The 22563-nt window shown below is 44.4% G+C and overlaps 1 protein-coding gene across 2 annotated transcripts; it reads right to left on the reverse strand.

The window, feature by feature from the left end:
* Nucleotides 1-2082: 2082 nt before the first annotated feature.
* On the reverse strand, nucleotides 2083-22248 carry kcnk10a (potassium channel, subfamily K, member 10a). Of its 2 annotated transcripts, none has more exons than XM_042094317.1 (7): nucleotides 22182-22248; nucleotides 14412-14797; nucleotides 8775-8892; nucleotides 6785-6945; nucleotides 5618-5810; nucleotides 4729-4871; nucleotides 2083-4425 (listed from the first exon to the last, which is right to left on the reverse strand). In XM_042094317.1, exons 2-7 carry the CDS (start codon nucleotides 14748-14750, stop codon nucleotides 3748-3750), a joined length of 1632 nt encoding a protein of 543 aa, XP_041950251.1. In that variant the 5' UTR covers nucleotides 14751-14797; nucleotides 22182-22248; the 3' UTR covers nucleotides 2083-3747. The 2 variants fall into 2 exon arrangements, with proteins under 2 accessions (XP_041950251.1, XP_041950250.1); XM_042094316.1 differs by lacking the exon at nucleotides 22182-22248 and adding an exon at nucleotides 16679-17390.
* Between the last annotated feature and the right edge of the window lie 315 nt (nucleotides 22249-22563).

The raw sequence follows: 22563 nt of genomic DNA on the forward strand, positions 1-22563 counted from the left end.
TTGTTAATAATGTGTGAAACTAGCCTTCTGAACATCAAATATCTTTGTAAAATAAACAATAAATTATAGATTTACTCTCTTACATACCAAAGGTATGAAGATATACATGAGAAAATATTTTTGAATTGCATCACTTTTAAGGAAGAAATTAAGCATTTCTTTGCATAATCTGTAAGGGTACCAACAAATTAAACAAAAATTAGGTCAATCCAGATGAGACATCATTTTAGGTTCTTCTTGCAGCCTTACAAATTACAGTGCAAAGTTACCAATTGAAATTAAATCCAAATCCTTCCAGTGTTTAACATCATGGTTTTAATAACTTTCAAATAGAAACAACATCAGAGACTCATCAGTCCATTTTACATTGGACTGCAAAAGGTATTTTTCACACACCGGTATACTGTGGTCTGCCTTACCGGTGACCGTGTCGTGGTCCGCCTGATCACAGAATCTATAGTTTACCCACCTCTTTTTTTACCACTACACCCCTGCCCATCCTCCAAGTTATCCTTCTCATGTGCTTTTCCCACCTTTTCAATCCCTCCACCCATTCTCTCCTCTCTTGCCTCATTTCCTGTAGTTGCAGCAGAGGCCATTACACATTTCTCCACCTCTGTCGTTACTTTCCTTTCAACTGTGATGCTCTCCTACTCTATCTTGGCCTCACTCCCCTCATCAAAGTCCATACCCACCTCACCCCTCTTTGATATCTGCCCCCCACCCCTCACAGTTAGCTGTTTTGTTTAAGGCTCTACACATCCACTGTAACTGCCTGCTTCTCCGTGACTTATTTAGCATTGTCCATTTGCTTCATGTCCCCCTTCTAAGTCATTGAACTAAGATCACAAATGCCCCCATACGGTATGGAATATATATGGAATGTGAAAGCACATCTGACATGTAATAATAATGTTTTATGTCTTATGCAACACTATGTGCAATTCACCGTGCAACACCAAAGAAGTATGACAAGTACCATTTAAATCCATAGTGATAGGCAGTAAATAAGCACTTAATGCTGTGGCTGTAGCCTTCAGTAACGTTTAGTGTGACGAGTCTGACTGCTAGCACACCCTACTATTCCCTTGTCATCTGAACATTTTCCCGGTGGAAGCAGTTGTTTGGAGTGCATTACTCTCTCTCCCGCTGCCAAAAGGCCAGCGTTTGCTCAAAGGTAATGATTTGAGCCGTGGTAGTGGTTTGTCCACACAAGAACCTGCCAAGACCCAAATTGGAGAGCTACTTGTGGAGGTGTCTCAGAGGACTATGCTGCCCGGAATAATCTATTGCATATTGACATGAGGTCTCTGTAATTAACCTTACGCGGATTCTTCAGAGCCAAGATCATTGCTGTTGGCATACAACCAAGCATTAACCAAAACAAAAGCCCCAAATACCCAAGTGGGTTATGAGAGCTTTGATTTTTTATATGTGATAATATCCTTTAATTTTACAATGCGTTTTGTCCTGGCAAGCCACGGGGGACCTTGCTCTATAAAAAGACCTCTTGTGGCTTGTTACAAGAGATGTCTGTCCTGGACCGGGCGGGGACGAACCTGTACAAACATGGGACCCAATAGCAGGAAGCACGTTTGAAGGTGATCACCCACTTAGGGACACAAAGTGCCCGTTTCCAGAGATGAACACGAGGCACGAAGTTTCTAAACGGGAAATCAAGAAGGTCAATCTAAAAAGGAGCCAAAAAGGATTCCTTATTTGGCTTTGAGAGAAGTATTCTACATCTGATATCATACTGTAGATACAATACAATAATTTCAATACAATGAAATGGCAAAACAGAGACAGAGGGCCCAAATTTGAACGATGAATTGAAGTCTAACTAAAAATAATTTAATAACTAGGAAAAATCCATTTGCTAATTTAACACCATGGGCTAGACAAAGGTTCATGAGTCAACTCAATACTCCCCCATGCCACACAATAACTATAATTCATGCTTTGTTTTTTGACAGATTTTGCACTTCACCTTAAATTGAGATTAGGGTCCATAAAAGAAAATCTATAGCAACAAAACAAAACAAAAAAAACAAGTAAACAGGAACAAAGCAAGACAGTTTTGTCATTAAGTAATATTTATTTCCAAAAGGCACTCACTACATTGAACGTAATGGTTGCACATGTTATACTGTGAACAACTTCCATTTACTGAGCATGTGCAGTCCAATGAATTAGCTTTGAACAAGGACATTTAGAAAAAGCTAATTATCTGAAGCGTGTGGTGGTACAATCAATACCAGACCATAATAATATATTTGCACAATAGCATGCTTTTTATTTCCTTGACTCATAGTTTTCAATGCTTTAGTTATTTTTTTCATTATTTCATCATGAGCATTTAAAGTCCTTTTCTGCATTCACAAATATGCTATTGCTGCACCCAATTAATTGCAAACAAGAGGAATACAAAGAACATGTAAAGCTTTATGGTGATTGTGCAGGGTTCAAAATGGGTAAAGGAGTCAATATTAACCCAAGTTTAGTTTCCTTAGGGCTCGTCAGTGTATACAATCTGCTTGACTCTTAATACGAGAGTAATGGATACTTCAAACATTCGGTCTCTCTCTCTCTCACACACACACACACACACACACACACACACACACAGATAAAACACACACACACTCACTATCTCTCACACATATAAACCGTATACATCCGAGAGATCATCACAACTTCAACACCACTCTTGCCATAAACAAGTGAGACAAGACAGGTGCCTATTCTATGGGACACGTTAATCACACGCAATAGAGATGCCAGCCAAATGTGTTCACATCAAATACCAGAATAAATTTCACATCCGAAAAGCATAATCATATCCTTTTCCCCCCCTCCAACCCTCTTTGCAAATTGTGTTACATGTCTCAGCATTAAATCGTAACCATCATCATTTCAGATTTCCACTATGGCTTTTCTTCCAACCCATTGTCAATGGCTCTCTTCTGAAGAAGGTTAAGGGTGCAACCAGCGTTCCCAATAGATTCAAAGTGTAAATGCAACTCTCTTGATGTGCAGTATACAGTTGAGCAACACCAGTAGGACTACAAGCCCTGAGATATCGCCATTCATGGACATAAGAGTATTAATATGATCATTAATACACCATACTTTAGTAGACAACAGTATAGCACATGCACATACATGTAGCTGTTTAGTACTCCATTGGCTCCTCTTAGCTAGGGTTTTTAAAAGACGGTTTATACTTTCAGTTGATACTTTCAAAGTGAAAGCAGAGACATGCTTAGTGTCTTTAAGCAAGCAGTCTTTGTGACGTCATCCTTTCTTTATTCTTAGCAGCTTTTCTTCACAAAAGGGCCGAGAAAGGAAACAGATGAAAAAGATCAGCACTGATGCGGAGGTCCAATCACTGAAAGGAAATGGCGATCCAATCTGCTAATGTGTCATATTCGCTATTCTTGCAAGGCTTGTCTTGCTTCGTCACTGCGATCCTCACCATCTCACATTGCATTGCTCAGGCTCTTTCAGCGCCGATGACTCGTCTCTCCTTTCGGGGTCTCTTGCGATTTCTCAAAAGTTCGCTCCAGCTTTTCTTTATCAAGTTATCAGGGCACAGTGAATAGTTCAAGAAACAGGCAAACAAGGATTCAGGATCTCATCTCAGAGAGACAGCATGAGTGTAAGGCACGTTTGGGTCGATATATTTCGTTTGAGTTTGCTTCTTCCAAAGTGTTCCCCTCTGTGAGCATCCTCTCGGTCTCCTGTCTAAGGGTCCATCTGCAAGTGCACCTCCTTGGCAGTCTCTTTCTCGCTCTCCTTCTCTTTGGTCTGCAGCATGACGAAGCCGTTCTGCGTCTTGGGGCTCTCGGCAAAGACGGACACGTTGGTCAGGCTTGTGTTGCACTCCTTGTCGGCGTCGTCCTCGGCCTCCTCGTCCTCCTTCTTGCCCTCGCTGGCGGACGGGCTGCTGCAGCTGTACGCCTCGCACGAGCGGCGCGCCTCGTCCGGGATGTTCTTCTTGAGCTCGCTGCGGTTGCGGCTGCGCCGCGCCAGCCGTGTGACGGAGCTCAAGCGGTTGAAGATGTTGTCCTCGGAGCAGGCCTGGTCAGCGACGGAGACGCTGCGCACGTGGTGGTTGTGGTGGTCGCCCAGTTCGGCGCGCAGCCGCAAGTTGTTGAGCTTGGTGTCGATGCTCTCCTGTGACGACGTCTTGAAGTGGTTGGCGTCCAGGCTGTTGAAGGCGGCGGCGCGGCGCTCGGGCGACAGCACGTCCAGCGAGTGGGCGCGCTGGTCCAGGCCCAGCTGCCGGCGCTCCATGCTGCGGATGGTGGCGGCGCGCTGCAGCTTGTCGTGCACCTCCACACTCAGACGGCGCCTCGTCTCACGGAGTTCGGCGCGCACATTGGCCTTCCACTCGGCTGCATGCGCCTTGATCTCCCCGACCTGAAACAGCCAAGGCTCTCAGTCACATGATCACAAAACAACAGCCATTTCCACCACATACGTGCCATGTGTAAGTGGTCACATTAGGGGTATGTTATTATACTTATGCTACCAATATACTGCATAATACTGTAGTATTCATATATTACTATGCTTCTATACTAAAATTATATTGTTGTATACTTATTATTTTTATTTGGTTGACAGGGAATTTGTATATGCTTAATTTACTTAAATGACATATAATTGTCTGTGTAGTGGATGAAGCTCCACAAACAGTTGAGAAGAAAAGAGTCTTCCTACCTCTTCTTTAGTCTTCTTGGACAGGACACGCAGCCAGTCACCGATCATGCTCAGAACTGCGGCAAAATAAGCCAGGCCCACCAAAATCCAGAACCACACCAGAGGCTTGTACCATTTGCGATATTCGATCTTCCGGTCACCCCCTGAACGAAAACACATGAGCATCAGACATACGGCAGTGCTGTAGGCCTCGTCCTCGTCCAGACAAAAAAGAGCAATGTAGCTCTCACATGTACTGCGGATTTCACAGTGTAGTCATCTCCCTGGAGAAGGAAAGCTCATTTTCTCATACATGCTCTCAGCTGACAAAAAAACAATATCTCCAAGGCTCAGGCATGATCAGCCGGGAAAGGTCTGCAACAGCTTTAAGTGCTATAGTAAATAACAAGACATTATCACTTTCCATTGCCGTAAGCGTTTCATGAGAGCTATCCTCGATACAACAGCATGGCCGTGTAAAAAATGAAAGGTGCAGTGCAGTAGCAATACTGCATTGTAAAATGTGTTCAGAGTTCTTAACCTTAACATAAATCATACTGTATAATTTATTAGCACCGAACCACAACAGTGAGTATATCCTTTCCAAACCCCTATCTCATTCCAGACATATTGCTTAAATAATTGATAAATGTATAAAACATAATACTATAATATTATAAATTATTACATTTAATATTTATACCAAAATAACAAGTTTGTAGTAATTCATCTGAAGGAATCTGTGTTCAAGTTCCCAGGAATCTGTGTCCAAGTATATATCAGCAGTGCTCAGAATAAACATAAAAAAGTCTTAGAAATAGCACATTACATAACAGGACATCACAGCATATTGAACATTTGAGTGACGTATAGCGTGCAAATGTGGCTAAAGCCCTAGTGCATATTCTACCTGCCACGTAATCGCCGATGCCAACAGTTGTCAAGGTGATGACAACAAAGTAGATGGCTTCAAGCGTCGTCCAGCCCTCTATGTGCTTGAAGATGACGGCCGGGATGGTGACGAAGAGGATGCACCCAGCCAGGATGAAGAGCAGCGTCGAGGCCACTCGGATCTTGGTCTGACTGATCTGGTTGTGCTTCCGCTACAGATGGACACGGCATGGGCGAGAGGGACAGGGAGAAAGGGGAGGGAGCAAAGATGATCGGGCAAAGGGCATGATGGGGCAAAAAGAATGAGGATGGGGGGGCAAAATGAGAGCAAGGGGGACGGGGGCAAAAAGGATAGGGCAGGAGGAATGGGGACAGGAGAGAGGAGGGCAGAAGATATGGGGCGAGATGAGGAGAGAAGGACGGGGCAGGAAGGATGTGGGTGGTCAGGTCAGTCGGGGGGGGGGGGGGGGGGGGGGTGGACAAGCAGAGTGATGCATCATTACGGTGTAGAGGAGGACAAGCACAGAGCACTAGCTTTGAAGCCTCACACTCACGCACCTCACAGAGTGACCACCTACGGCTTCCGTGAGGACAATCGTGACGCGAAAAGGCCACACGCGCTCATCAAACCCCCCGTTCTCGACCACCCGATGCGCGCCTAAAGATGCATGATTATGCCAAGCGAGGGCCAGTGCTATGAAAGCGGCTGCACCAGCTGCCAGTGTGTGCATGGACCACGGCGGGTGACCACTGTCCTGGTGTTTTTCTGTTCCGCATGCCACCTGCACTAGCAAGCCACTCAACCAATCACGGTGAAGCTATATGGCCTTCCTCCTGAGTTGTTACCGATGGATACACGTGAGAGGATGACCTTAACAAGCCACAGACAGAATGGCTGCACAGAGTGGCAGAATTGAACTAGAAATGACTCAGTATATATGAATAGATATTTATATGTCTGAGTGAGATTAGAAACAAATCCCTATCATTAAATATACTGTATCATGTTGTCAAATAAATTAATCTCATTCATCACCTGACTTACATCTAAATATTCAATGTTCAGCAGTCAGAGAGAATTTTGCAACATGAAGTCTAAAAATCTATTTTACATAAGCCCACTAATACAAGGATGCTCAAGGATGATTTTTAAATTATTACTTCTTAATTTAATAATTCAACTCACCCGAAACATTTTCTCCACTTTGGCTATGCTCTTCACAAAAATCGTCCCGAGCTGATCACCCACTCCAGCAAGCAGGAACCCAAAGAGAGGGATACCAAATATTGCATAGAGGATACAAAAGATCTTCCCACCCTCTGTGCTTGGGGCAATGTTGCCATAACCTAGGGAATAAACACAGGGGGAGGTTATAGTGTCAGCGTTTCCATGGTTATAGTAGGATCTCAGAAAAATGTCAGAGTTGTTCACAAAATTGACCTTTTCTTGAGAAACAAATGCACGTTTTTGGGGAGCAGATAAACAATGACCTCCATGAGAGGTAAAAGCAGAGCTGCTTTTAAAATTGAAATAAGTATAGAAGATAAACATTAGCTTGCCACTCATGCATTTTAACATGAAAAACAAATCCCACAAAGTTTCGTTTTTGGTTAAGCAAATTATTTGGCATATGTTGTTAGCACATAAAAACTTTCATTATAGCCATCAAATAACTAATACATACATAAAGCATTTGTGCTTAAGGGATTTAAGAGACGGTGAGAGCAAGCATCCTTATTTGATTTCCTAACTAGAGGACCCAAAAGGCTCTCATTACCATGCAGTCTTATTAAAACAACCCTGAAGAAACAGGCAGCTTAATCCATGGTTCTCTCTAGCACACGCAAGTAGATATCATCCCTCTGTGAGACCCCAACAGAGCCTCTGAATGCACCACTTAGCCCTGAGACTGATCAGAAATACCGCTGACCCCTGGGGGACAAGCGATGATGTCTTACTAGGCCATTAATTGGAGGAGCATTTGTTGCTTCACAGCTAATCCTGTCTGTGCCTTTTGTCTGCGGCCAGCTAGATGTCAGCTCCAATTTGGGCTCACCCCAGAAGCATGCCATCAGCCTTTCTTTTCTTAACCATCGTTCCCCTGGACGTGCCTTTGCCATCGGCAGCGAGAGGCTTCTCTCTGTAATCCATCAGATTGAGCAGCGGGCCTCTCGGTCCAGAGGGGATTAGTGATTGTGGGCGCTTTGTTATCGTCCTGATGTTTGATCGATTCACTGATCTCAACGCAGTAGGGTGCGAGGGGGAATAAAAACTCCAGAGGCAGCTGCTTCTGCTGCTGCCGCTGCTGAGAGAAGTGGCCCTGGTGTTGCGTAAGTGCTTTTAATATCGCAAAATTTGCTTCAGTTGACTGAGGTGTCAGGCACCCGTGTTGCTGATTTTACCTTTGAATTACCAGTGAAGCAATATTGCAAAAGTTGAATTTAAAAAAAAAAAATACAAATTATAAAATTATATGCCTACTGATGAAGAACAAACACTGAAGTATTACATGTTTGCTGCTGCGTGAAGTTAAGCATGAGTGTTGATATCATGCTTATTTAAAGTGATGAGGGGCCAGGTCTTCAATAATAATAATAAAGTTAATAATAGAGAGTAAAAGGCTGGCAAAACGGGCAAACAAATGTACGTTTACTTTGCTTCAGGAATTTCCCTCTGCAGCTGAACAAAACATTAAAGTTGAGCAAATGCCTTGATGTCTAAGATTTCAACAATAACAGAGCCTGTGTTGCCAATGTAACCTGGGAACTAAAAATGAAACAGTCTTGCAAAACGGGAGAAATTAATTTACTTCTATAATGAAGGAAATGAATCTTCCCTGGGCTGTATTTGTACACTTAATGTGCCCGGTCCCTGAGACAATTGATTTCTCGCAATTTGTGAGTATCTTTTCTCATTTAGTTTGACTGATGACTGCTGTTGTGTTGTGCACTTGTGATCCAAGCGTGGTTTTTTTAGATCTGAGAAAATTGATTTCTAGCCATACAGCACATAGTCTCCATGTCTACTATTATGAGCCCGTGTGAAATAGAACCTCCAGGTCTGTGGCGGGATTCAAATGGCTAAGATTTGATTTTGATGCATCGATATTACTACAGTGGACCAGGCGATGTTTCGGCTGTGAGTGGAGCTTGTAGATTTTTGCAGGTCAGGTTACCTATGGTTGTGATTACTGTTCCGGCAAAGAAGAAGGCGCTGCCCAAATCCCAGTGACTATAGTTGTAGGAGGTTTTTCCGATGGGACTGACGCCACTGTTGGCAGCGTCTATGGAGTGCTGGAGAGTGATAGAGAAACAGAAAGAGAGAGAAAGAAAGAAAGAGAGAGAGAGAAAGAGATTCATAATTAGACATTATGAGTCCATGATTATGAAGATGCATAATTTATCTGCTTTATATAATCATATAATTGCTTTTCCTCTCATTGTTTTATGAGCACTGCAATTACCGACACGTTTCATGAACAAGTATTAACTAAATGGCACATTTTCACAACCTGAGAGACTCTCTCCACAACTGAGAAAGAGAGAGATAAGTGAGCTGTTTATTTTCATTCGTGCCCATGCCCACCTTTCCCTCACACTGGCTGGCAGCGGGGCAGGCTCAAGTGCCCCCTCTCCCTCAGATGTTGACTCGCCCGCTGCCCAAAACATATGGCTGCTCGCGAAAAAAAACAACACGAGCATCTCCTCCAACGACTCCGATGAGTCATCGCGTCAACGACGCGTTACCATGAGGAGTGCCGGGGCGGACAGACGGATGGACGGCTGGGTCGTGGCCAGTCTCTGACGCGGCGCGGAGTTCTGCTGTGCCAGTCTGCCAGCCTCGCCTGCCCAGCAGGCCACCGGGGGAGCAGATGGAGGAAGGGCGCGAGGGGCAACGGGACGTGGCGCATGTGTCAGCACCCTGTGTGTGTGTGTGTGTGTGTGTTCGTGTTCGTGGGAGTGTGTGTGTGTGTGTGTGTGTGTGTGTGTGTGTGTGTTCGTGGGAGTGTGTGTGTGTGTGTGTGTGTGTGTGTGTGTGTGTGTTCGTGGGAGTGTGTGTGTGTGTGTGTGTGATTGAGTGGTTGTGTGGGAGGCTGAAGGGCAAGTAAACAAGGGCGTACTGAAGGAATCCATCAGTCTCCACTAGAGCCACGAGACTGCATCCACGCTGAGCTAACCGGCTGAAACTTCACGTAACTTCAAAACACTGGGATCAACAAAAGCAGCAAGCATAGGATCTGAATATCTAGCGCTATTAGTATCTCAAAGCAATGCAAAGTAATATTACTGCTACAGTATATGATATAAGTATGAAAAGTCTACTATTGAACATTCACTCCACGTTTCATCATGAGGGACAGATGGGTCTATTTCTATATTTGTAGCACACTAGCCACAGCTCTTGGCTTAGATAACCGTTCCTTTCAGACCAAAGAGCTGCCTGGTTAGTCTATCTCAACATAATATCCTTGAGGTTTGAAATCCAAGATCTCTTCCCTTAACTGGTGGCTAAGGGACTATAGCACTAAATGAAACCTTAAAAAGGCCATGGATAAGATGACCTCTGGAAATGATACAGAACTGAAATCAAGAGGAAATGTGTGCGATAAAGTGGCCATTTAGAATATAGGTTGTGCTCCACGCATGGACAGATATCTTTAAATATATCTCTTCATACATATTAATGACTGAAGAGGTCTGACAAGAATGACTAATCCTAACTAAAAGATAAAAGGAAATACCTACGCAACCATAGAGACTGTTTGTGTGTATGTGTGTGCGCGCGTGGGTCTGTGAAAATGTGTACTAAATTTTCAAACTGAGCCGAGCTCATCTTCATGTTTCAAAACACCACATCTGTATTCCCAAGAACGTATTACGTAACAATGGAGAATAATAATAAGTTCTTCCCAATATTAATAGCTCTAGTGATGTTGCAAGCCATGTTTACTGTCAGGAGAGTGAAGCGAGATGCCTCTGAGCATTGAAAGGTGTGACGTTCTCTCTCGTGTTCTGTTTGATTGAACATGTAAACAATCTGCCATCGCATCCACCTACTATAGCAGAAAAATCATTTGGGAGGCAGCAACACAACGGTCAGTGCTTCAGACACAATTCCTTCCTCACTCCGACACCGTAAAAGTGTGGACTGAAGGTTGCCGTCACCGTCTCTCCCAGAGGATTTCTATTAATATAAAAATAAATCTCGCTGCGGATGCCAGCCATAAGTGTTGGCGCGGGCCGTCCAATCCTGCCTGCTGTATTTCAGAGATTTCTCATCACTGCTGGGCCTTGCGGGCACAAGGCCAGGTGCCATTTATCACCACCTCCTGGCTCCTGCCACTTTTCAAAACATCATCCACCATCAAGATGGATCCAAAGTGCCTCCACAACACAATGGCGTCAGGTAAAGACACTGTCACCGTGTGTGGATGCGGAATGGGACTGATGATGAAGATGATGACGGCGATGACAATGTGACACTAACGAGTTGAAATCCATCAAGATCGATCAACAGCCTCTCCACAATAGCATCAGTTAAATACACACTGTGTGCATGTGGAATGTGACAGATGAGGATGATGATGATGGTGTGAAACACAAAAACACTGGAATGCGCATAGGTACGCAGAGGTGCTGCAGCTGAGTGATTTTAGCCAGCACTGCCGTTCACACACAACAGAACATAATGCTCTGCCCCCCATCCAGAGCAGTATGGGAAACATACGGTCTCATTCACTTCCACTCAGGCGCGATAGCCATCTAATTTCCTCTGGCTTTTTTTTTTGCTGCCCCTCGCACAAACCGCGTGAACCGAACTGCTTTGCTGTTCAATCACATTCTTTTTTCTTTGAGCCCGGGCCGCGGCTTATGTAACGCCGCATTAGCGCAGTGGGAGAGGAGTGGCGGCCGAGCCGAGCCGAGCCGAGCCGAGCCAAGCCAAGCCAAGCCAAGCCAAGCCAAGCCAGCTGCTGCGCTCCAGCCAGCCAAACCAGCGCTCTCCAGAACCGCCAGGGCTCCAGCGCAGCATTGAGGACGCGGGCACTGACTCAGCGCATCCCCTCTCCGCGTACCTGAGTCACGGCTCGTGGGGTAGGGACGGGGGCGGGAGGGGTAATTAAGAATGACACCTCTGTGTGTCGACATAGAGGGCTGGAATGGAACCGTGGAGCAGCCTCGACTCACAGCCTGGTACTTTGTCCTTTGTCATTAGCCTCACGCAGTTCACACACCACCACGATGAGCTATGAAAACCAACCTGCAGCGTTGACCCTGCACACACACTGAGATACACCTTTAAAAGAAGGAACTGTGACTAACTGTTGACTAACTGCCTGCAGTCTCACGATTGTAACTTTTCGATATTTAAGTTTGGACAACACTTCAACTTTAATAGTGTGTGTGTATATTTGTGAAGCAGACAGACATCAGTTATGTCAGCTCATTTCAGCGCCCCCCCCACCCCGCACTTGACCTTTTCTCAAGTAGACGAACAGCTCAGCTGTTTATACCCGAGTCACGATCACGGAGCTTGGGGACGACGTCTGCCATTCTCTCCCACACCACAAGGCACAGCACCATCCCTCGTGAATAATTGATTTCCCAACAGATGCTCTGAAACTGTCTGTGGAAGATGTGGCTGATTAGCACTGCATAATATCATAGAGCCCATGAGAGCCACATAGAGCCCATGAGAGCCACAGGGGTGGGTGGGCGTCTGCGGGGCAAAGTGTGGAGGGGTGAGAGTGAAGGAGCCTGGTGGAGAAGCCTCACAGGGCACCTCTATTGAAGGAGGATAGTGTGGTCGCATGGACAAATAAAACAACTATTAACAAATGTGTCATATTGTTTCTATGTTTGGCAGAGTCATTGCTCTCAAAACTGGATTCAAGTGTTAGTTAAGTGCAAGGGAGTTTCTGAGTGTCATTTTACGGATGTTAATTTTACAAAGCCTGAAATGAGTTAAGAAAAAATCCACATGGATGTATCTAGTGTACCAGCACCACAAGTGTCATTATCTGCATCTGCGATTTACCATTCTCTGGGTCAGATCAAATCCACAAAGATAGCACTGTACTGTAGCACTGTTCAATGGGAACTGATATTGAACACAATAGCCCATTGCTTCAGTCACTTTATTTCCCTTCTTCTAGCAACATCTGTGTTCTACTTTATTTACCAGAATAACAAACAAGAATACAGAAACTCTGTCTTTTCCTTTGCTTTTACTAGCTTTAGACATGAATAAATGCCCGAAGGCTGTTCTGTCCCTCACAACACTGTTTTGCCGTACTGGAGTCCAGCACCTTTGAATTGCTGGGCGTCATTGTGGATGCTCTACGAGGAGGTGAAGGCACCTCGACCTTTGCACCAGCAAAATGCCAGGGCACCAATGTGCCAGTCAAATCCAAACCTACTGTTAGCGCGCTGCTCCTGGATCCGGAGAGACGGGAATTCAATTGGGTTCAGTTTACAAGCATTCTTTGTGCCCATAAAATAAGCTGTACTTTGTAACGAGGAGAGGGAATAGTGTCATGTTAATGTCCGCACACCAAACTCTAGGAGGGATATCATCACTAGGAGGTGACTGTTTAAGGGCCGACAGCACATCATGACATAGTGCTAGCAGGTGCGCCATGCCAGAGGGAAACAAATCGAGCTGAGAGGCTAAATGATGATGCATGAGCTATATGCAAACCGTCTAATTGAAAAAGCTCGGAACAATCTCCTCATGGATTCTCGCCAAGTATTTAAAGTCTTGGATCGGGGCGCAGGCACGCAAAATAAAATCAATATCCGGACTTAATGCATCTTTCTTTTGTCTTGCATCGCCCTGGCTCTCCCCCAACCTCAAGAGAGACCTGCATCGTGTTTGCTCGTGGGAAAGGCAGAAATAGTCCGGGCTAATTTCCCTTTCCCTCCTGCAACCCCTGCACCGCCCTGCTGTATTGTTACTCAAAGGCGATGTTACGCAACAACAACTGCCTCATCCCCGGTCAAGTGCCACTGATGATGAATGTCATGAAGCATCAGACATTGAGGACAGTCGTCTGAGTGCCAGTCTTCGCTGTGGGCTAGTCACATGCAGGCCTGGTGCGAGAACTACTGGTTACACACACACACACGCCGAAGATTTCTGTGTGTGTTTTCCATGTCAACTACAGTGCACCCTCTGCCCAGGGGTCTTGCAATGAGGCGGGATGGGCCCGACAGACAACTCTATGGGCCTGGCTAGACTTCTCGCCACTGTGTTTTTTTAGTGCGCCTATTTTTGTCTCACGCCATTCAGTGCGCTTCAACCCCGCGCGTCCCGAGTCTTATTTTTATGTCAGGGGTGGAGAGAGAGAGTCTTGGATGTCGCCAAATCGATGTGCCTCTCGCGTTACTGCAGGACCTGAGATCCCACCCGGGACAAGAGAGAGACGGCGGCTGTGCTGGTGTGTGTGTGTGTGTGTGTGTGTTTTTGTGTGTGTGTGTGTGTGGGGGGGGGGGGTGGGTGAAGAGGACGATGGGATTGTGTAGGTTACAGGATGAGAGCAGGTGTGTCCGTTTGGAGCGGGAGGGAGAAGAGAAGGGAAAAGAGGAGAAGGGGGGGAAAGGAGAGATAGAGGGTGGGATGGAGAAGGGCTTGGGGAGGATAGAGGAGGGATGGAGGGAGGGGAGAGAAGAAGAGGAGAGTTTGGGAAGGGGAGAGGAGAGGCAAGAAAGGGAGAGGAGAGGAGAGGAGGAGAGAGAGAGATAGGGGAGAGGGGGAGAGAAGAGGAGTGGAGAGGCAAGGAGAGGAATAGAAGGAGGAGGACAGGAGACTGTACCTTGATGAGAGCCTCCAGCTCCGCCGGCGTCACACACGGGTGGTTCTGCAGAAAGGCAGCCTTCTCCATGGTGATGGTGTCCTTCTGGTTGCTCTCGAAGGGCTGCTCGAGCGCCCGGAACACCAGCCCGCCCGCCACCAGGTACAGCACCACCACCACAAACACAGCCAGCACAGTCTTCCACTTCATGACCGTGAAGGTGGCCACACCGTCGGCGCCCACGCCCTCCATGCTGGCCACCATGCTGGCCGGCCGCGACACCGACAGCCTCGGCACCGAGCAGCCCATAGGGTTCTGCATGGTGGCCACACTGGCCTGGACCAAGCTGGACTGCAACATGCCTGGCTGGACCTTTTTCGGCGGGACGAGGTTCGTCTGCACAGGCACTGAGGGACGACACCGGGAGAGAGAATGAGAGAGAGAGAGAGAGAGAGAATGAGAGAGAGAGAGAGAGAGAGAGAGAGAGAGAGAGCGCAAAGAAGTGAGGACAAAGATATCACATTCATGGGCGCGCTCCAGTCACAACGACCTACACCAAAAAAAGCATTCAAATCAGCTCTGAAAAACGCAAGACACCCAACACAAGCCATTTGGGAAACCGCCAAAACACCTTACCTTTTGAAGACCTGTTACTGTAAACACCTCCCAGTAGAAAGCGGTCTACACAGCTGTGAAGTTCGCTGTTAACATCCCTGATCCCTAGAGACTTCACATGGCTCTGAACAGTAATGGAGCTTTTTGGACCTTTCCGCTTCCATCAGCACACATCAAGCATGCGAGACAGCGATGACAGGTGATCCACTAATGAATTTTGCAGGGTTCATAAAATGCCATTAAAGTTCCCGAAGCAGTACCTCCAAGGGCGGAGCCGGGCTTGGCTGAAAGGCAGCGTTCTTCAACCCAGCTCCACAAAAGAACACAACAATCACGCTGGATGAGGCTCAAGCAAAAGCTCCCTTCTGCATCCATCACACTGTTATACAAGCCCATATAGTCTCCATCTTCAAATACCGATGGAGGAAAACTGTAGAAGTGAGAAGAAATGCATCTGGCACCTGCTGTTTTGAACAGTGACTGCCTCTCTTTACATTGCTTTGCTCTTGTCATGAGGGGAGGTGATGCTAGGTAGGCTGGAGAAGGGATTTGATGTCACATCTCAGGGCATCTCCCCACCAGCGTGCCCTCAATCCTCCTGGGTATATCACGTTCCACGACCTGTTGTCGGCCATTGGGCTTACACACTGTAGTGGCTGGTCAATTGTGTAACAGGTACAGAGGGACCAAAGAGGCGTTCTGAGGCAAGAAGGCTGAATTTTGAATATCAAAGGATCTGAAATTGCTTTTTTTATGTTGCTCCATGTGGTAACGTGGTAGTCACAAGGTCATCTCATCATCCTTTGGTACCGTATATCACCTATAGGTATGTGACCAAGCGTGTAACAGCCCATAGAACGTGCCTAACATGCTGGATGAAGTGGGGATCTACCCCTGTGTTCCAACCATCACCCGATGAGGTAATACAACTTCAGACCACATTGCAATGCAGCAGCCTGCTTTGTTCATGTAACGCCTTATATGAACATCGAAATAATAAAGGCAATCCGTTCGACGTTCAGTGATGATTTATAATGTACGATGAAGGACGCAGGGCACGTTATTTACCAATCAATCCCAGGAAGTCGCACCCGTGCATAAGAGTGACTAACAAACACCATGCGCCTGCCGCAATTTATTGGTGGGGAAACACCATCGTGACAGGGGAAGAGAGGAGTCGTGTGATACACGTTGGTGTGAATGTAAATTAAGTAAAAGTGATGTCTGCCACAACGGTTGGCTGTGAATCGATGCCAATTCTTTGCAAATTAGAAAGGACTGCAGATATAATGGGCTGTCAGCCGTTTTCTCGTCAATACTCTCATGACGTACAGATTATTGATTTTTACAGAAATGTGTATAGGCTGGGCTACTTATGTTGTTTAAAAAGGGCATGTTTGGAAGAACCATAAACACACATGATCAGTGTGTGTGAGTCTCATTAAGAGTAACGTGGAGACACACTTTGCTCACCACACGGTGTAACATCTGGAAACATCTAATGTAAATGTAAATAACAATCAACTTCAAACACCAGCTTTTAGCAATACAGAAATTATTTTTATATTACATATGACTGTATTGTATAAGATAAAGCAACATTAGTCCACTTAATGTCGCGGCAATCTCGAATTTCCATTACGCATACTGATACCACGATAAAGCACACTAACCTGGTGGAGGATTCCAATTCCCTGGCTTTCTCGGGTTTTCCGTAGGGAATTTCATCTTCGGTGTTGTGTTGATTAAGGGAGTAAAGCTATTTTGTTTTTAAATCATATGGAATCTCAATAAATATTTGATGTACCCAGTAAGCTGTCAAGTCTTCCTCCTCAGTGCTTTCAGTCGAGACAGGGCGGTGAGCGGGAGTGAGCAAAACACAGCCACATAATCATCAGTCGCTCACGTTGTAGTAGTAATGGAAAGGAGAGGTACATGCCTGGACGAACTCCTATGGTGTTTTGCTTGATGCCCACTTATTGCTCGTTGCACCATCGTCCATCCATCCATCCAGCAGTCCCTTTGTCTTAGTGAAAGGCAATAGGCACAGGGGTACCCGTAATCGGGAGACTGAAAGACCGGCGAACCCCTTACATGTTCACTATTAGTTTGTCCAACAGCCGCAATACAGCACGACTTAGGCCCATCAGATGGTTACACAATGGCACTGGGTCCAAAGACGCGCCTCTCTCTCACCTGCTCGCCAGCTCCATCCTGTGCCGGTGATGCGCCAAGTGGTAGCGCAGCGCAAACAAAAAAAAAAACACGCAGCTTTAGAGCACATCGTGCCATTCAGAGTTCAGCCAGAAAGAGTGGGCTAGTCTGTGCTAGTATTTTTGGTGGGCGCTGTTATCGTTGGCGTGTGCCTGTGTCCGTAGCCCGCCCCTGCAATATTAAAACAAGCGTTGTCAATGCATGCACTAAGTGGATGACACTGAGCAGGCTGTATTGCATACAGAATCAAACGTAGTCTTAAATGTAGCCAAATGCGTCGCAACAACAGTCCTTGCGGAAATCACAAATATTTCCACAATCTTGTTCACACTCACATCATTAGATAATCAAGACGCATGCTTTTTGCTTCGCTTCCCCAGACATGTCTCATGCTAACCATCATTGGCAGATTGAAAAAAAAAAAAAAAAAAACGCATCAGCAACACATTTATAGGACGTTCTCAAATCTGCTTTTGATTTGGCTGATAAAACGCACAATATGTGTTGACTGTGACTTGGTATAAAACTGGTGGCAGTAAAATAGGTCTAGGCCTACTAATCTGCACCACTACACTACACTACACTAGTGAATAAGTGCCATATTATTTTTAACCCATTATATTCACTGAAACATCAAGCACATCATGTAAAACATGAGATTGTTTACGCGATCGACAGAATTTAATTCATACAGCCCACTGTCAGAAGAAGACAGAGTAGATCTCAAGAGGCTAATTCAACCCAAGGAACAATTATTTGTGGAATCAGTCTTCTGCTGTAGTCTACAGATGTTACCTAGACATTCAACAGGTTTGTGCATGCTTGCCTGCTGCGCCAACTTTGTTGTCGGTCCGAAGACGGCCGTGAAAGTTGCTCTCCCACTCAGACATTTGGATCAGGATCTTGGGTATGGTTACAGTGACATTCATAAAACATATTTAGACCTCTCTCTTACACATAAGCTTAGTCAACGATTGGTTTACTTAGAGATCGTCGGGATATTCATACAACTAACTCTCTGTCTCTCGCTCTCTCTCTCTCTCTCTCTTTTAATGCTTTGATGATATGTTTTGGATTCTGAATTGCGCGTGAACGAATTCACTTGCTTTTGACAGACTACTCATTGCTACAGTGTAGTCTGGTTATTGAATAGGTATGGTAGCAGGTGCAAGCAGCGCCATCTTCTGGAGGTTTGCACATACAACAATAGCCTGACGTAGTCATACTCAAGGGCGGGACTAAATTCGGAATGGCACCCAGGCTAATACAACCATAGACATAATATACATAGACGCCGCATTGGCTGCTGGAAACAAGAAATGCGGCCTCCATCTTGGACCGGTCATACTCCTCGTTGCGTTGCAGCAGAAGACACAAGATGACAGCACTGTGCAGCATGTTCCTTCTCAAATCGGCGGACCATACTCGGGGGATTTACTTTTCACAAGTAAGATTTAACATAACCGTACTATTGGTTGTATTTTGTGAATAGAATATTACCAGAGAGCTGAGAAGGAGCAATCTTTGATATTACTGTATGAAAATCGTAGCCATCTAGCTAGGCTATGTTTACTCGGTGTTCACCCGGCTATGAACTGAGACTTGATAAGTCATATTCCATAACACTGACTTAGATTACAACTGACACAAGAAGGCTATTGTAGAAATAAATCATACTAGATTTGGCTGGAAAATTTTACACAAGTGGCACAGACTAGCCTATTGGGCAATCGCTAGCTGCTACTTGTAGCATAAGTGTGTTGGTGGTAGCCTCACTATTTCCTGAATAAAGTAACTTTTCAATAGCTCAACTTCTTTATTTATCAAGTAGCTTAGCCAGACAAGCTACACTTTTCTTGTCATGTGAAATTAGCACAATTTAAAGTAGCTTACTATGTAGTGAACTAGCCTACTGCTGTGTTTGTGTTAGGCTACTAATACATTTGACTGGGTGGTAGTTTTGTGTAGTGTTTTATTCATGGCAGAGTAACTGATAGTTTAGCTCACTAAAATTTCGAAGTAGCTTGCCCAACACTGTATTATTCACATGTCATTTACCCTAACAAGAATAAGATGCCTCTCAAATTCCTTTTCATTCATTTATTTATTATTTTGTATCTCTCCAGAACAACTGCCTTGTTCAAGAAGACTGTGAATTAACTGAACGGTCTCCTCACACCCCTGGAACTGAGGAAGGTGCAGCTCTTCATTGCAGTACTGCAGGGCATCTGCTACACTGTGACTGAATGTTTGATTTATGAGCTCCACCTTCATCACCTGCATTCGCCACTCTGTGTCCCATTTTCCCATCGTCTGGTTGACTCAGTCCTCTTTTATGGAGTACCCAGTTTACTATGCCATCTTATTTGCCCACCTGCTGTCTGAAGCACTTTTGTTCTCAGCCAAAGTGTACCCAAGCAATTTTAGCAAGGTGGGAACATACAAAATGACATGCACCAGTTGTCGAAATCATAGAACCAACTGCATCACGGTAACTCTGTCTCACTGAGCCTGTGAAGACACTCCCTGATTCTTTACTGATTGCAATGAACGGGTTGATCTTAGCAGTTTCTAAAATGTTTCTTAATTCCTTTTTATTTAATCTCTTCATTGGGGCTGGAACCTTTCTGTGAACTGTAAATAACAGATGCTGTTGATGAACCCATTGACACTGTACAAGTGACAAGTCACCTTTTTGTCTTGAATTGATGAACTGTTACACTTACTATGCCAAACCAATGTCTGTTTTTTAAGGATCAGAAACAAACCTACAAACTTGCACTTTACAATATTTATGGAACTTGTCTAACAAATGCTGTTGATATTGAACCCAGTTACTCCATTTCCTTTATGCCACACCAATGTCTGTTCATCACTTTATTTTTGATGGCACTGAACTGAAAATGTTAATGGATTTTTGTCTGTAAATTTAACTCATTAAAACTTGTATCAAACCAGTTTTTGTCTATGCTGTCAAACGTGGATTAGTTATGTTCCCAGTTTTTATATTGGATGTCATCACTTTATAATATATCATATATCAGAATATTCTATTACTGTTAAGCCCACTATGAATATTAAAATACACACAACCGTGTTTCCTGTATCATACAGCTTTTCTACTGGGAGGTTTACAACTTATTCTGAGTCAATTTACCCAAGTTTGTCACTAAACCACATAGGCCTACTTGGAATACCCCTCAGATGTCTGAATGGCACTGATCTCACTTAAATGTTTATGGAACCTTTCTGTGGACTGTGAATAATGCTGTTGATGGAACTTTTCTGTCAACTGTGAACTATATTTAACTCATTAAACTTGTATCAAACTAGTTTTGTCTATGCTGTCAAACATGGATTGTGTTCCCAGTTTTGATATCGGACGTCAGGTCACTTTATATCATATCAGAATATTCTATTACTGTTAAACCCACTATGAATATTAAAATACGCTAAATCATGTGTCCTGTATCATAGCTACATGTATGACCTTTGCAGCAAAAAAAACCGCGTGAGAATCTGTTCGGTATTCAGTGAGATATGATTAATTAAGTGCGCTGACAGCTCATCTCACCGGCCAAACAGATTACACTGAGTGGAGTGGATGACCGGTCCAAGATGGCGGCTCCAAATCTCGTCAGCGCTAGTAAGGAGTAGCGGTCGATGCGGCGTCTATGTATATTATGTCTATGAATACAACAATATAACCGTCACAGATTAGCCTGGTTAACATCAGACCGCTTCTCAAATCTCATTTGAGATTAAGAGTGGGTTTGTAAGGCTTTATTGATTTACGACTTCCAGGGGCATAACCAGCAGTGAAATTAAACTTAAATTGGTGCATTGAACTCTTATCAAATCACTTCAGGAGTGCAGCAAACACATTAGATTACAACCCCAAAACAGAAAAAGTTGGGATGTTGTGTAAAATGCAAATAAAAACAGAATGTCATAATATACAAGTCTCATAAACCCATATTTAGCAGCAAAAAGGACATAGACAACATATCAAATGTTGAAAATGAAAATGTGGACTATTTCATGGAAAGTATATGTTACTTTTGAATTTGATGCCAGCAACATGTTTCAAAAAAGTTGGGACGGGAGCATGTTTACCACCGTGCTGCTTCACCTCTTCATTTAACACAATTCTGTAAATGTTTAGGAACTGAGGAGACCACTTGCTGCAGTTTTGAGAATGAAATGTTGTCCCATTACTCCCCGATATTAGCCCTGGCAGCAAATGTAATTCGCTGCCGCTAGGGGCGCGTCTAGATTTCTAGGCTACCCCGATATGGGATTTCAGTTGCTCAACAGTATGGGGTATTCTTAGTCATGCTTTTTTCATTCCATTATGCACCTAATTTGACAAATCTGGACTGCAGACAGGTCATCTTAGCACCTGGACTCTTCCTCTATGGAGAAATACTATTTAAATATGTGCAGAATTCATTTTGCCATTGTTTTCCTGAAAATTTTAAGGTCATCCCTACATGCCTGGATGGCAGTATATGTTGCTCAAAACCTGTATACATCATTCAGAATTGATTGTGCTTTGCCAAATGTGCAAGATGCCCATGCTGTAGGCACTAATGCTCCTCCACGCCGTCATAGATGTTGGGTTTCGAGCACTAAAACAAGTTGGATAGGTTGGATACTTGGATAGGCCCTCTCCTCTTTAGCCCAGATGAGTCCATGATTTCTAAAAAGAACGGCAAACTTTGATTGGTCTAACCACAGGACCTTTTTCCATGTTACTTGTAACTATCCACTGGCTATAGCTTAAATTCATTGACTCCACGTCTCATACTGATGTCCAATTCCAATTTTATTTGCTGTTGGAACACCGTGAAAACTAAGACATACAAAGACAAACATACAACAAGAGTTTTACACATAACATCACAACAAGAAACATACAATCAGTCTTTAAAATACGATACATATAAAATAGTTCATTACCGTGTGCGCCTGATAGCCAGCAGTAGAATTCAGTTCAACTTCACATACAACTTAGAATCACGTACATTATTCTTAGTCCATTCTGAACGCTAACGCGTCCGGGTCAAATAAGGAAAGGTCACGTGAACACACCCGCCCAAGTACAAATTAAACATGATCAATTTACATGAATTGCATAATCCAAATACAATGACTCAATTCACACAATATTCAATGATACATTCAAATAAAATCTCTTATTTCCTCTTATGCTTCAACTGACCTTCCAGCGTCAGCTACATTACCTCAGTCCATTTCAAACAAGCTCAGGCACAGATAAGAGGGTGGTATTTTCTGTATCATGTCTCAATACAGTTTTAGCTGTTACAATTTTGGCTGCAGT

The sequence above is a fragment of the Alosa sapidissima genome, chromosome 6, assembly GCF_018492685.1.
Source record: "Alosa sapidissima isolate fAloSap1 chromosome 6, fAloSap1.pri, whole genome shotgun sequence".
NCBI lineage: Eukaryota > Metazoa > Chordata > Actinopteri > Clupeiformes > Clupeidae > Alosa > Alosa sapidissima.

Bases quoted from the DNA above. Each gene is read 5' to 3' on its own strand.
- kcnk10a (XM_042094316.1), bottom strand. From the start codon at position 16,733: ATGAAATTCCCTACGGAAAACCCGAGAAAGCCAGGGAATTGGAATCCT. The intron at 14,798-16,678 runs GTTAGTGTGCTT...GTCGTCCCTCAG, and splicing joins GAATTGGAATCCTCCACCAG to TGCCTGTGCAGACGAACCTC. The intron at 6,946-8,774 runs GTAACCTGACCT...TTTATTCCCTAG, and splicing joins AACAGTAATCACAACCATAG to GTTATGGCAACATTGCCCCA.